At 41.7% G+C, this 13423-nt stretch overlaps 1 protein-coding gene across 2 annotated transcripts in view; it reads left to right on the plus strand.

Moving 5' to 3' along the window:
- Fat3 (FAT atypical cadherin 3) overlaps positions 1–13423 on the plus strand; it is a 506722-nt gene that overhangs the window by 409228 nt on the left and 84071 nt on the right. For both annotated transcript variants that reach the window (XM_048345620.1, XM_048345621.1), the window contains exons 7-9: positions 1236–1511; positions 4348–4558; positions 8961–13034. In XM_048345620.1, the coding sequence (XP_048201577.1) occupies positions 1236–1511; positions 4348–4558; positions 8961–13034 (4561 nt within the window). The remainder of the gene's footprint in view (positions 1–1235; positions 1512–4347; positions 4559–8960; positions 13035–13423) is intronic.

Genomic DNA, 13423 nt, shown 5'->3' on the forward strand with positions numbered 1-13423 from the left:
GGGGAGCACAGGTGCTCGCTGGCGCAAGGTGGGGGGATGGTCTCAAAGCTATCCCTTCTGGTTCTAGACCCAGAAGGAGATAGGTGTGGCTCACTTCCACACTACCCCAGGTCTGGGGGAAGGGCAGCGTCTCGGGAGCGCTCTTATCACCCTTCTCCCCCTTAAAGCCAACATGAATCCCCAACAAGCTACCCCTGGATACAAAAGTCCATGGGACTCTTATCTTTAATTAACCACCAAAACTACCACAAGTAGGAATGTGAGTGGAGAGGTAGAGCACCAGCCTTGAACAAAAAGCTCAGGGTCAGTAGTCAGGCCCTGAGGATTGTCAGACAAAGAAAAAGTAATTCAATATATTTGAATATGAATTGAATATTTAATATTAGGATTATCCTTGTCTCCATTTAGGTACAATAATGTTATTGTGTCTGCTACCACGTACATTTGAATTTATTCCCAGAGTCCTTATCTTTCCGAGATATGTACTAAAATTATATATAACTGAGACCTGCTTCAAAACAATGTAGAGTAGCAGGTAGGGATCAATGGGAAGACAGATGAAACCAGGTTAATATGATCCAATCACTGTCAAAGCTGAGTGATGAGTACATGCGCATTCATTACACCATTACTTTTATACCTGCCTGGAGATTTTAATCACAAAGTGCTTTATGAAAGAAAACAACCTAGAAACAGCACTTGAACAACTCTAACCATGGCCAGACCCTTTCCATTTGAAGGAGAGCCACAAGGTATGGGTGCTGTGTTGAGAATCTCTGACTAGGTGGAGTCTACCTCCATTCTTCCCTCCCTTTCCTCTGCCCCTTCTTTCTATGCTGCTTCCCATACCTTAGCAAAAAGGTGCACCATGAGAAGAACACACAGAATGAAAACTTAAGGAAATAAGAACTTCACAAATGAAGGTCAGCTTTAGATCATTTCCATGGTGCCTACAATAATTCCATGGAATCACTACCTTCTAGTGGCTGTCTCAGTTGTTGAATTAATAGTGAGAATATTGACTAGATCATAGTTTATGTACCTGCTAATGTGAGCTGCTGGTTTATTGCTAATTATGGAGAGTTTTTCCTTAAATAAGAGTTTCCAAATGTTGAGATAGCTATAAGAATCTAGGATGTAGGTACACAGGGTGGGAGGAAGGAAGGGGGGTGGTTTATTTATTAGCAATAAGTGAATTAGAGTTAGTCATCAGTCTTATCTTTTTATAACTATAGGTATTTATCAAAGTACTGGATAATAATGATAATGGCCCAGAATTCTCCCAGCCAAATTATGAAGTGACAATTTCTGAGGACGTGCTTCCAGATACAGAGATCATCCAGATTGAAGCCACAGACAGAGACGAGAAGCACAAGCTAAGCTACACTGTGCACAGCAGCATCGACTCCATCAGCATGAGGAAATTCCGCATTGATCCCAGCACAGGGGTTCTGTACACTGCTGAGAGACTGGACCATGAGGCCCAGGACAAGCATATCCTCAATGTGATGGTAAGCCCCAGCTGCGTGCCTTGCTCTCCTGTCCCGACAGAGCCACTGGCCAATCAAGGCACACACTCCAGTCTTCAGAAATACAGAGCCTCCATTTTGTAAGCAGTCATCAATTGGATCTTTTTCACTGCCAGCTCACATTCAGTTTTGCCTTTTTTATTTCCATGAAGAATTACTGTAGTTAAATGGCAACTCTCTCTATATATATTACCAAACTGAAATATTAGACAGGTTCTGCAGAAACTAGCGGTTCAGTAAATGCTGCTGACTGTCTGACTGCTGAAAGAAGAATTCGGCTCTGGGATTGGTATGCATCCAGAAGATTTATGTCAGAGTTTTTATTTTAAAAATTCCCTTGTATTTAATCACAAGGGTAATCATTTACTTACACAGGGCAATGCTTTGTCCTTGGAAGTACTTTGAGACCCAATTTGTCACTTATTATACTGGCAATTGGACCTGGTGTTGAACATAAACATGAGCACACAAAAGATATCTCAACACAAAGTAAGGACACAAAATAAGGCCTACAAAAATTGAGAAGTCTCAAGTTCAAAATACAAAAGTTGACTTACTTTAAAAAAATCTTTTATTATGTTTAGATAGTTGTACAAAGATGTTGCCATTTTATAAAGCCATTTATAAATACAATTCACCTTGATCAGTGTCACCTCATCAACAGTCTCACCCTCCTCACTCACCCTCCCCTTACTTTTCTTAAATTGTAGTATATACAATGAGTTCTGTACTGCATCCTCTACCCTTATCTTCAAGTCTGGGCTGAGTACATGGGCTAGCTACTCAGGAGGCCGAGATCAGAGGATCACAGTTTGAAGCTAGCTTTAGCAGACAAATCCACAAGACTCTTATCTCCAATAGCCTGCAAAATGCCAGAAGTAGAGGAGTGGCTCAAGTGGTAGAGCATCAGCCTTGAGTGAAAAAGCCAAGCAAGGTGTGAGGATCTGAATTCAAACCACATTATACACATACATATATACATATGTACATTCGTACATATATACATACATACAAGTATATATGGCTACTTCACATAATTGAGAGAGTCATCTTTGATTGACTTATGGTCTAGTCCATCCCTCTAACAACTCTATGGCAATGCAGAGTTTATTCCAGCCCCCACTGCATTCCTAAGACCAGGAAAGCTGACAGAGACTTAATCTGATTAGCTTTGAAATACACTAAGACTGAAAGTTTCCTCTCACCTTCCTGGTGAGAGGAAAGTCAACAATGCCTCTTAGCTAAGACTCCAAGGAATAGAGGGGCAAGTTGCAAAGGGCATCAGCTGCATCTTTCTGCCCCGAATTCACTGAATCAACAGCTATTTTCCTAAGCACATATTGCCTTCCATGCACTGTTTGAGGCACTGAAGACACAGAAGAGACAAAGTCCCTATACTCTTCAAGCTGATGTTCAATTGGAATTTACCTAGATTTCAAGAATGCCAGAATTTAGTCCAGCTTTATCCTTGGGTGTGGCAGTCCAGTCTATAAATATTCAGCACACTCGTGAACTTGAGTTGGCATGATTTCTTCCAGGGCTGAAGCCTCATGCCTATGACTAACTCCATTCTCATAGTTCTTCAAGTCATTCTGTTCATTTTTTTGTTAACAAACTCAGAATTTAATTGGTCACCCTCTACCATTTATCATCTACAATTGAATATGAAAACAAAAATGATTCCTTTGTGCTACCTTTCTCCAAGCTAAGCCACTTTTAGTTATTTTGCTCATTCCTTCTAGGTACAATACATTTAAAAAAAAAAAGAAAGAAAGAACAAAAACACTTTCCTTGATGGCTGTTGTCAATGCATTTTCTAATTCCTTCACAACCCTCTGAAGTTATGCAGTTGAAAACTAAGCAAGCTAAGATTACACATTTGGTTAGTGCTACATAGAACTATAAAAGTTGGTTGAAGAATCAATTATTTATAAGCTTCTGGCTTGTGCAAAGCCAGAAAGCTTCATAGCCATGAAGCACATTTCTTTGGTCAGGTCGCTTGGGGGCTCCCAGATTTAGAAATCAGAACTGGATGAATCCTACCTGTCATAGAGCTCTGGACATTTGTAGATACTGTATCTTCTTGCCAAAAAGTGCCACATGTGGACATTGTCACCACTTTCCTGCTTCTGCTTGTTCCTCTTGCTTCTTCCAGGAAGCACAGTGCAATGTCCGGTTCTTGCTCCCTCAGAGGGCATGTTCAGGGCACGTATGCTCACACTTGCTTCTGGCATTACAGGCTCTGTCTGTTTTATGTTTTCCAATTAATGCTAGGCTTCGTGGGGGTAGAGACTAAATTTGTTATTGAACCATTAGAGTTCAGATCCCTAGTCAGAGACCTACATATATTATGGATGACACTACATGTTTTCTGAATGAGTGGCAGTTGTGACTAACATTGTATGCATTAAATTTACTTAGCTTCTCCTCCAAAAGAGCCTCCATCCACCATGCACAAGCACTGGAGACCTATATCACAAGAGGGAAGTGGCTGTGTGAAGGGACCTAGACCCAAGGACTGGATCTGTTGTATCCAGGCATCTGGCTAAGCACTGACCATGGGCCAGGCATCCAGCTATGCTGTAAAAGGATGTGTTCCCTGTCCCTGATTCGCTCACAGACATGAGCAGAGCACTTGGCTCACAATCAGTTTCTCTCTCATTAATTCTGCCCATATAGAGCACAAGCCAAGTGCCTGGGACTGGCTGGATCAAGCTCTTTGCATGAATTTTCTCATTGTGTTTTCCCTGCAGATGTAGCCATGTGAGTATTTGTGATTAAGATTTTAGTCCTACTGCTTCTTGTATTTTGCCTAAAGGTCAGAGATCAGGAGTTTCCTTATCGAAGAAACTTGGCCCGAGTCACTGTGAATGTGGAAGATGCTAATGATCACAGTCCTTATTTTACCAACCCACTGTATGAAGCATCTGTGTTTGAATCAGCTGCTCTGGGATCAGCTGTTCTGCAAGTAACGGCTCTGGACAAAGACAAAGGGGAAAATGCAGAACTCATATATACCATAGAAGCAGGTGAGAGCTGCAACACTTGCTCAGATTTCCGCATGAGGCATGACATTCGGCCTACAGGAGTGTACTGCAACTATGTCAAATTTAGATGGTTACCACTGAAACATGTCCAAATGAATGTTTTGGCTGAGTAAACTACCGTTTGTGGGATGATGATATATCAAGCTCTTCGCATTCCAATAACAGTAATCTTAGATTTTTTTCTGAAATAGAGAAAAAGACAAGAAATAAAAAGTAACCTTTACCCATAAGCTATAGTCTCAAACTGAAACAGCTACAGGCTCCCATCACCTGAAGGCTGTTCTAGGAACTGAATCTTATATATAGTTGGGGAACATCTGAAGAAATCCCCATATGCTTACCCGTGAGTAACGCCACATAGCTGGTAGAGATGAGGTCTCTTGTTTAACCAGACCCATAGTAACTAACACTCATCTCTTATTAAACTTGACATTTAAATTGTGATTTACCACTCAGAAAGAGACTGTAGTTTACTGGTGATTTGAAGACCAATAGCTAGGAAACACTTAGGACAGAAAAATGAATGTCCAAGCAAGAGATAAGACTAAAAAATGACAAATACTTCTTATCCACTCTGTTTTTTTCCACTGTTCTGTCTTTCTGTTCTGTGATTAAAGGCATATATTTCCAAAATGTTCTGCAACATTTCTGTCTGTTGTGCGTAATGCCAAATGCAAACTCCTTTCATGCCAGCAATAGAAAAGCTTCCTTTCCTTCATTTAAATAAAGAGCATTTTGCGAGTGGCTGAATTAAAATAGAAATGCTAGAATGACACTTTTAGACTATAAATTTTAGAAAAGGAAAAGGCAATAACTTTCTTCTATGAACATCTCTGCATTTGGTAATCATCTAAAAATCTCTCCCCTATTAGGTGCTCACATTTTACATGAATGTGGACTAACTATAAATAAAAAAGGGGGAAGGCAGTTAAGACAAAACGTTGGTCCATAATGACCACATAAAGAAGAACTTTCTTCCATTTCTTTTGTAGGTGTTCATGGGGTTTCATTTCAACTACTTAGTAATGCAGTTCTATAGCTCTGTGCATCACAGACATTTTTTCACTTCACTATGTAATCAAAGTTCTTCTGATTCTACCAATAACAGGAAACTTGAACAGAAATAAATGTTTAAACATCACAGAAAAAGTCACCTAATCCAACATTTTTTTTGTTTTTCTATGGATTGTTTTCTATCTAGTCTTATTTTTTTTTCTTTGTTCATTCATTCAGTCATTTATATGTCTTGTCTCATGTCACCATTTGGACATAAGACTTCATATCTAATTTTCTTATCACTTTCTAGACATCTAATTGTGTATCCATCTGCTTTTTATATTTATCATCAAGATCACTACTTTTATTTGTTTGAGCCAGAAAGTTTTTACACCAATTTGGAGGTTCTCAAGGAATAAGTTAACTTGCCATTCTGCTGAAAAGATTGTTCCACTTATTTTAACCTCCAGGTGATTTATTTAACAATCAACTAAAGCAAAAGAGAAAGACTAGTTCTTGAAAACATCCTTTATTTAGAAAATACAAATTTCCAGAAAATACAGGAATAGTTTCTATCTTTAAAATGATAATTGACTGTACATGTAAGAAGCTAATGAGAATTATCATGAGTGAAACAAATTTCTCACTGCTGGTAGCTGGTGAGCCCCTTGGCGATGGAGATAACAGCCCCATCCAGGGGCTGGCCTGGCCTTAGCCAAGCAAACTGCCTTCCAGGGGATGGAGAGAGAGAGAGAGAGAGAGAGAGAGAGAGAGAGAGAGAGCAGGGGAGCACACCAGATGCTTCAGCACTTTGAACCAAGTGACAAGTGGTTGTATAAAATGTTATGTTTTATTTAACTTGTCTCACAAACCTCCGATAAACCAGATTTTACTCTGTTTCTGGTAGGCTATAAATTGTCTGTCTCTTTGCTTGGCCTGTAAAGTAACAGCTGAAGCTTTTATTTTGGCCTACAGAACTGGTGCACAGCAATTCAGGTCTTACATTTAGCTATAGCTTGATATTTGGGAACTGAGGGCAGATCTGAAGCAGCACAGAAGAGACGTTGTGAAGCAGCACAGAAGAGACGTTGTGCCAAGAGGTGGCATAGGATAGAGATGTAGGAGATTCTAAAACTCACAAACAGATAATTAAAATAATTCAGATGTTCCTTTCTCCTCAGTGACTTCACAGATTGTGTCAGGCACTGTATTTGAGATAAAGATAAGTAAGGTAATGATAAGTAAGGTAATGATAAGTAAGAAGCACAGCTTTGGCCTCTGTGCCAAAAATCTATAAGTGATAGATTTCAAGAAAATAAGCAGAGGTTGATTTCTAAAGATTTGATAATGGAAGAGAATGAATCATGTGCTCACAGTGGTGCATACATGCAATCCTGTCTACTGGCTAATGTGTGAGAATCACAGTTCAAACCCAGCCCAAGAAGTAAAGTCCGTGAGACTTTTATTCCCAATTAAACAGCAAAAAGCCAGAAGTAGAGGTGTGTTCAAGTGCTATAGTGTTAGCCTTGAACAACAAAAAACCAAAGGAGAACTTGAGGCCCTGAATTCAAGCCTGAGCTAAAAAGAAGAGAATACGCAAGGACTGGATTCTAAGAAAATGGGTTGGTTAGGTATGTGCAAAACAAGCAGACAGCAGCTCTCAGACAGCACACTTACCAAGTCTTCCTTAAATCCCTCCCATAATGAGTATTGTCAGGGATGAAGCAATGCCCCTGAGCCCAGAGGTGGGGAAGACATCTTATAAACTCTGAGTTAGCACGTGGTAGCCACTGAGCAGTGAGATTTGGTCTGTTTGCATTCATCCATTGGAGCTGCATGCCAGTACATCATTGGAAAATCCATTGCTCGGATGACATGATTCCTGGTACAAATGCTAGATTCATCAAATCCATAGTGCTATTTATTGAAACTAAAAGTTTACTCATAAGATCACTGATCTTCTTGTTTATATTACAAATGGCCGTGTTTCATAGAAACATAAAATAGTTGTAATGGCACTAAAATAGCATTGTTTTGTAATTACATTATGGAGCTGGAAATCAAATTAACCTTTTAATTAGATATGTTTAATCCTTAAAAAATACTTTGTTGAATTTGACCATTTGTTCTATTCAAAATTGACAGTTTATTATGTAGCAAAAGTATACACACAGTAGAATGTGCTATATATTTCAATGTGCACATCCTGTAACTGTCTCTGAGTCCTGGAGCCTACCTTAAATGACTTGACATTGAAATGGCCTGCACTTCTGCTATAAACTACTGTACTAAGAAAAATAAAAAAGGAAAACCCCAGATTTAAGGGAATGTGAACACAGAGCAAGAAACTTAATGCAAAGTAGGAACATAGTTTAATATATTCCAGAAAACTTACAAACGGAAGCAGGAAGCAAGGATGAAGCATTACACTGTCTACTACTTTTGATCTCTGTGTCATTACCTACCTTCTTTATGTTTGTGTCTCCATTCTTTCTCCTCTTCCATTGCACCCATCCTCAGCAACCACAGGTCCCCAAATGCTGTGTACTTCACAGGCAGATCTCTAAGCTCTGTGGTGTCTGAGGCCCAAGGACCTTCCTGAGCTCTTCAGGCTTCTGTTACTTGAGGATCAGGCCTCAAGCTCTTGGCTTCCAACCTTGTCTAGATTACCACACACTTCCTACCTCACAGAACCACTAAATGTTCAGTGCCTGCAACTGTGCTTGTGTGCATCCATAGGCAGAGGCAGATAGAGAGAGCAGAAGGGAAAACAGGAGACCATTCTAAAAATTCCTCACAACTGCAAAGCTAAAAGTGACTTGGGAAGTATTCTCCACATCTGATAAAAATCTACATCATTAAAGTCACACTTTGGAGGAAATTGATTTTGGTAGTGTGAAAGAGTACCACATCGATGCAGCTAAGTTTACCTGAATAATAATAATCTGAAACCAAGTGAATATGTTGCAAAATTATTCCTACAACCGTCTTTCTTGTAATGTAGGCCATGGAATACAGCACTGGTTTAGATGCAGATATATTATTGGCACTGGTCTCTCTCATCTCACAAAGCAAGGAATGAGAAAGTCCTACATGTTCTTAGCAGAATCATCTCCCCTGGAAGCTCTTATTTCCCAGCATGCTGCTTTTAATCAGAATCAAAAGCCCACTAATGTGAAATTCATAATTGTACTGGATATTTTATTTTTGTTACTTTTCCTTACTCCAGAAAGGAAAGTCACATATGTTTTTCAGAATGATAAAGAATAAATTTAAACAAGTGTTTTCTCCTGGTCACATAGCACTAAAGTGCACTTAGAGAAAGCATTCAAGAATGGCTCTAATGGTCTCTTTCTAACTAACTTTCTTATTGGTTTCTGTATTTTAGGGAACACCGGGAACACGTTTAAGATAGACCCAGTCCTGGGCATCATCACTGTTTCCAAAGAACCAGACATGAGGACAATGAGTCAGTTTGTCCTGTCAGTCAGAGTCACAGACCAGGGCTCCCCACCCATGTCTGCCACTGCCATTGTGCGAATCTCTGTCACCATGTCTGATAATTCTCACCCCAAGTTCACTCACAAAGACTACCAAGCCGAAATACATGAAAACGTTGACATGGGTACATCGGTTATTTTCATCTCTGCCATAAGCCAATCGACCCTCATTTATGAAGTCAAAGATGGGAACACTGATGGCACCTTCACCATCAATCCGTATTCTGGTGTCATCACCACTCAGAGAGCTCTGGACTACGAGCGCACTTCCTCATATCAACTCATCATTCAGGCCACTAACATGGCAGGGATGGCTTCGAATGCCACAGTCAATGTCCAGGTCATTGATGAAAATGATAATGTGCCAGCCTTTCTCTTTTCTCAATACTCAGGCAGCCTGAGTGAGGCTGCCCCAGTCAATAGCATTGTCAGGAGTTTGGACAGCAGTCCTCTAGTAATTCGTGCCACAGATGCTGACAGCAACCAAAATGCGCTGCTTGTGTATCAGATTGTGGAGTCCACAGCCAAGAAGTTCTTCACTGTGGACTCCAGCACAGGTGCTATCCGAACAATTGCCAGCCTGGACCATGAGACCATTGCCCATTTCCACTTCCACGTGCATGTGCGGGACAGCGGGAGCCCACAGCTGACTGCTGAGAGTCCTGTAGAAGTCAACATTGAGGTGACAGATGTCAATGATAACCCCCCTGTTTTCACTCAGGCTGCCTTTGAGACCGTCTTACTCCTCCCTACCTATGTTGGCGTGGAGGTGCTGAAAGTCAGCGCCACAGACCCTGACTCTGAGGTGCCTCCGGAGCTGACATACAGCCTCGTGGATGGCAGCTTGGATCATTTCTTAATTGACTCAAACAGCGGCGTAATCACCATACAAAACAACAACCTCTCCAAAGATCACTATGTGCTGATAGCTAAAGTATCTGATGGAAAGTTCTACAGCACATCCATGGTCACCATCATGGTGAAGGAAGCCATGGACAGTGGCCTCCACTTTACACAAAGCTTTTACTCCACATCAATCTCAGAGAACCACACTAACATAACCAAAGTTGCTATTGTCAATGCAGTTGGAAATCGCCTTAATGAGCCCTTGAAATATAGCATCCTAAACCCAGGAAATAAGTTCAAGATAAAATCTACCTCAGGAGTCATTCAGACCACTGGCATCCCCTTTGACCGTGAAGAACAAGAATTGTATGAACTGGTGGTGGAAGCCAGCCGTGAGCTAGACCACCTGCGTGTGGCTAGGGTGGTGGTCAAGGTTAATATCGAAGACATAAATGACAACTCACCGGTCTTTGTGGGCCTCCCTTACTATGCTGCTGTTCAAGTTGATGCTGAGCCTGGGACCATGATATACCGGGTGACAGCCATTGACAGAGATAAAGGTACAAATGGAGAAGTGACCTATGTCCTACAGGATGACTATGGCCACTTTGAAATTCATCCCAATTCAGGGAATGTTATTTTAAAAGAAGCATTCAACTCTGACTTATCTAACATTGAGTATGGCGTCACCATCTTTGCCAAAGATGGTGGACTACCCTCCTTGTCCACATCTGTAGAACTCCCCATCACCATTGTCAACAAAGCAATGCCTGTGTTTGATAAACCCTTTTATACTGCATCCATCAGCGAAGACATCAGGATGGACACCCCCATTCTAGGCATCAATGCCACCAGTCCCGAGGGCCAGGGTATCATATATATCATTATTGATGGGGACCCTTTCAAGCAGTTTAATATTGACTTTGACACGGGAATCCTGAAAGTCGTTAGTCCTTTGGATTATGAGGTCATGTCGGTTTACAAGTTGACAATAAGAGCCAGTGACACTCTTACTGGTGCCAGAGCTGAAGTCACGGTTGACCTACTAGTTAGCGATGTCAATGACAACCCTCCTGTTTTTGATCAGCCCTCCTACAATACAACACTATCAGAAGCATCTCTCATTGGTACACCTGTTTTGCAAGTTATTTCTACTGACGCAGATTCTGAAAACAATAAAATGGTGCATTATCAGATTGTACAAGATACCTATAACAGCACAGATTATTTTCACATAGACAGCTCAAGTGGCTTAATCCTGACAGCAAGAATGCTGGACCATGAGTTAGTACAGCACTGTATTTTGAAAGTCAGAGCAACAGATAATGGCTTCCCAGCTCTGAGCAGTGAGGTTCTGGTGCACATTCAGATCTCCGATGTCAATGATAACCCTCCAGTTTTTAACCAGCTCATTTATGAGTCCTATGTGAGTGAATTAGCCCCACGGGGCCATTTTGTAACTTGTGTGCAAGCCTCAGATGCAGATAGTTCTGACTTTGATAGGTTGGAATATAGCATTTTATCTGGCAATGATAGGACAAGCTTTTTAATGGATAGCAGGAGCGGGGTCATCACACTGTCCAACCATCGGAAGCAGCGGATGGAGCCTTTGCATAGTCTCAATGTGTCTGTCTCTGATGGCCTGTTCACCAGCACTGCCCAGGTGCACATCAGGGTGCTTGGGGCTAACCTATACAGCCCTGCCTTTTCACAGAGCACATATGTAGCTGAAGTGAGAGAGAATGTGGCCTCTGGGACAAAGGTAATTCATGTTCGAGCCACAGATGGAGACCCAGGAACATATGGGCAGATCAGCTATGCCATCATCAATGACTTTGCCAAGGATCGATTCCTGATAGACAGTAATGGACAAGTCATCACCACAGAAAGGCTAGATCGTGAAAATCCTCTGGAAGGAGATATTAGTATTTTTCTGAGGGCCCTTGATGGTGGAGGGAGAACAACTTTCTGTACTGTCAGGGTGATTGTCGTAGATGAAAATGACAATGCCCCCCAGTTCATGGCCGTGGAATATAGAGCCAGTGTCAGAGCAGATGTGGGAAAAGGCCACCTGGTCACTCAAGTTCAAGCTATGGACCCAGATGATGGAGCCAATTCAAGGATCACCTACTCCCTCTATAGTGAGGCCTCTGTCTCAGTGGCTGATCTCCTGGAAATCGATCCTGACAATGGCTGGATGGTAACCAAGGGCAATTTTATCCAGCTGAAGAATACAGTGCTGTCATTTTTTGTCAAAGCAGTAGATGGGGGCATTCCAGTAAGACATTCCCTCATTCCTGTCTATATCCACGTCCTACCCCCAGAAACATTCCTGCCATCCTTTACACAGCCTCAGTACTCCTTTACCATTGCAGAAGATGCCACCATTGGAAGCACAGTGGACACTCTGAGGATTTTGCCCAGTCAGAATGTCCGGTTCAGCACTGTTAATGGAGAACAGCCAGAGAACAACAAAGGGGCAGTCTTCATCATAGAACAGGAAACAGGTACTATCAAGCTTGACAAACGCCTTGACCATGAAGTTAGCCCATCTTTCCACTTTAAAGTAGCCGCTACTATACCCTTGGACAAGGTAGACATTGTGTTTACTGTGGATGTAGATATTAAGGTATTAGATTTGAATGACAACAAGCCAATCTTTGAAACATCGAACTATGAGACCATCATCATGGAAGGGATGCCTGTGGGCACCAAACTCACACAGGTGAGAGCAACTGACATGGACTGGGGAGCCAATGGGCAGGTAACTTACTCCCTCCACTCAGACACCCATCCTGAAAAGGTGATGGAAGCATTCAGTATAGACAGCAACACAGGCTGGATAAGCACCTTGAAAGATCTGGACCATGAGACAGATCCAGCATTCTCCTTCTCTGTGGTGGCTTCTGACCTGGGAGAAGCCTTCTCCCTCTCTTCCTCAACTCTGATCTCAGTCAAGGTGACAGACATAAATGATAACGCACCAGTCTTTGCCCATGAGGTATACCGTGGGAATGTGAAGGAAAGTGACCCCCCAGGTGAGGTGGTAGCCGTCCTCAGCACTTGGGACAAAGACACTTCCGAAGTGAATCGTCAAGTGAGCTACCATATCACAGGTAAGCCCCTTCATCAGCTGCTTTCACCCTGTGCCCTGCTTGCTAAGGAAAGATGGGAGATGGCAGGAAGCAGGAACACTAACAACTATGAGTAATAAAAGCTTTCTAGACATGACTGAATAGATCTGGCTTTACAATTGGTGGTGTTTTATAATTTTTTACAAAAAAATTTACAATTGTTGGTTATCTCAGCTGTAATCCAAAGCTCATTGTTTGCCATAGGATCCAGATTGGCTCCAACTGTCACTTACCATTTTAAAGATAAACCTGGCTGGGACCCAGTGGCTTATGCCTGTAACCGGAGCTGCTTGAAAGGCAGAGAATGGTAGCTTTGTAGTTCCAGGCCAGCACAGGTTCATTTTCTTAGAGGAAGCTGGATATGGTAATGT

Source organism: Perognathus longimembris, chromosome 4 (genome assembly GCF_023159225.1).
Source record: "Perognathus longimembris pacificus isolate PPM17 chromosome 4, ASM2315922v1, whole genome shotgun sequence".
Lineage (NCBI taxonomy): Eukaryota > Metazoa > Chordata > Mammalia > Rodentia > Heteromyidae > Perognathus > Perognathus longimembris.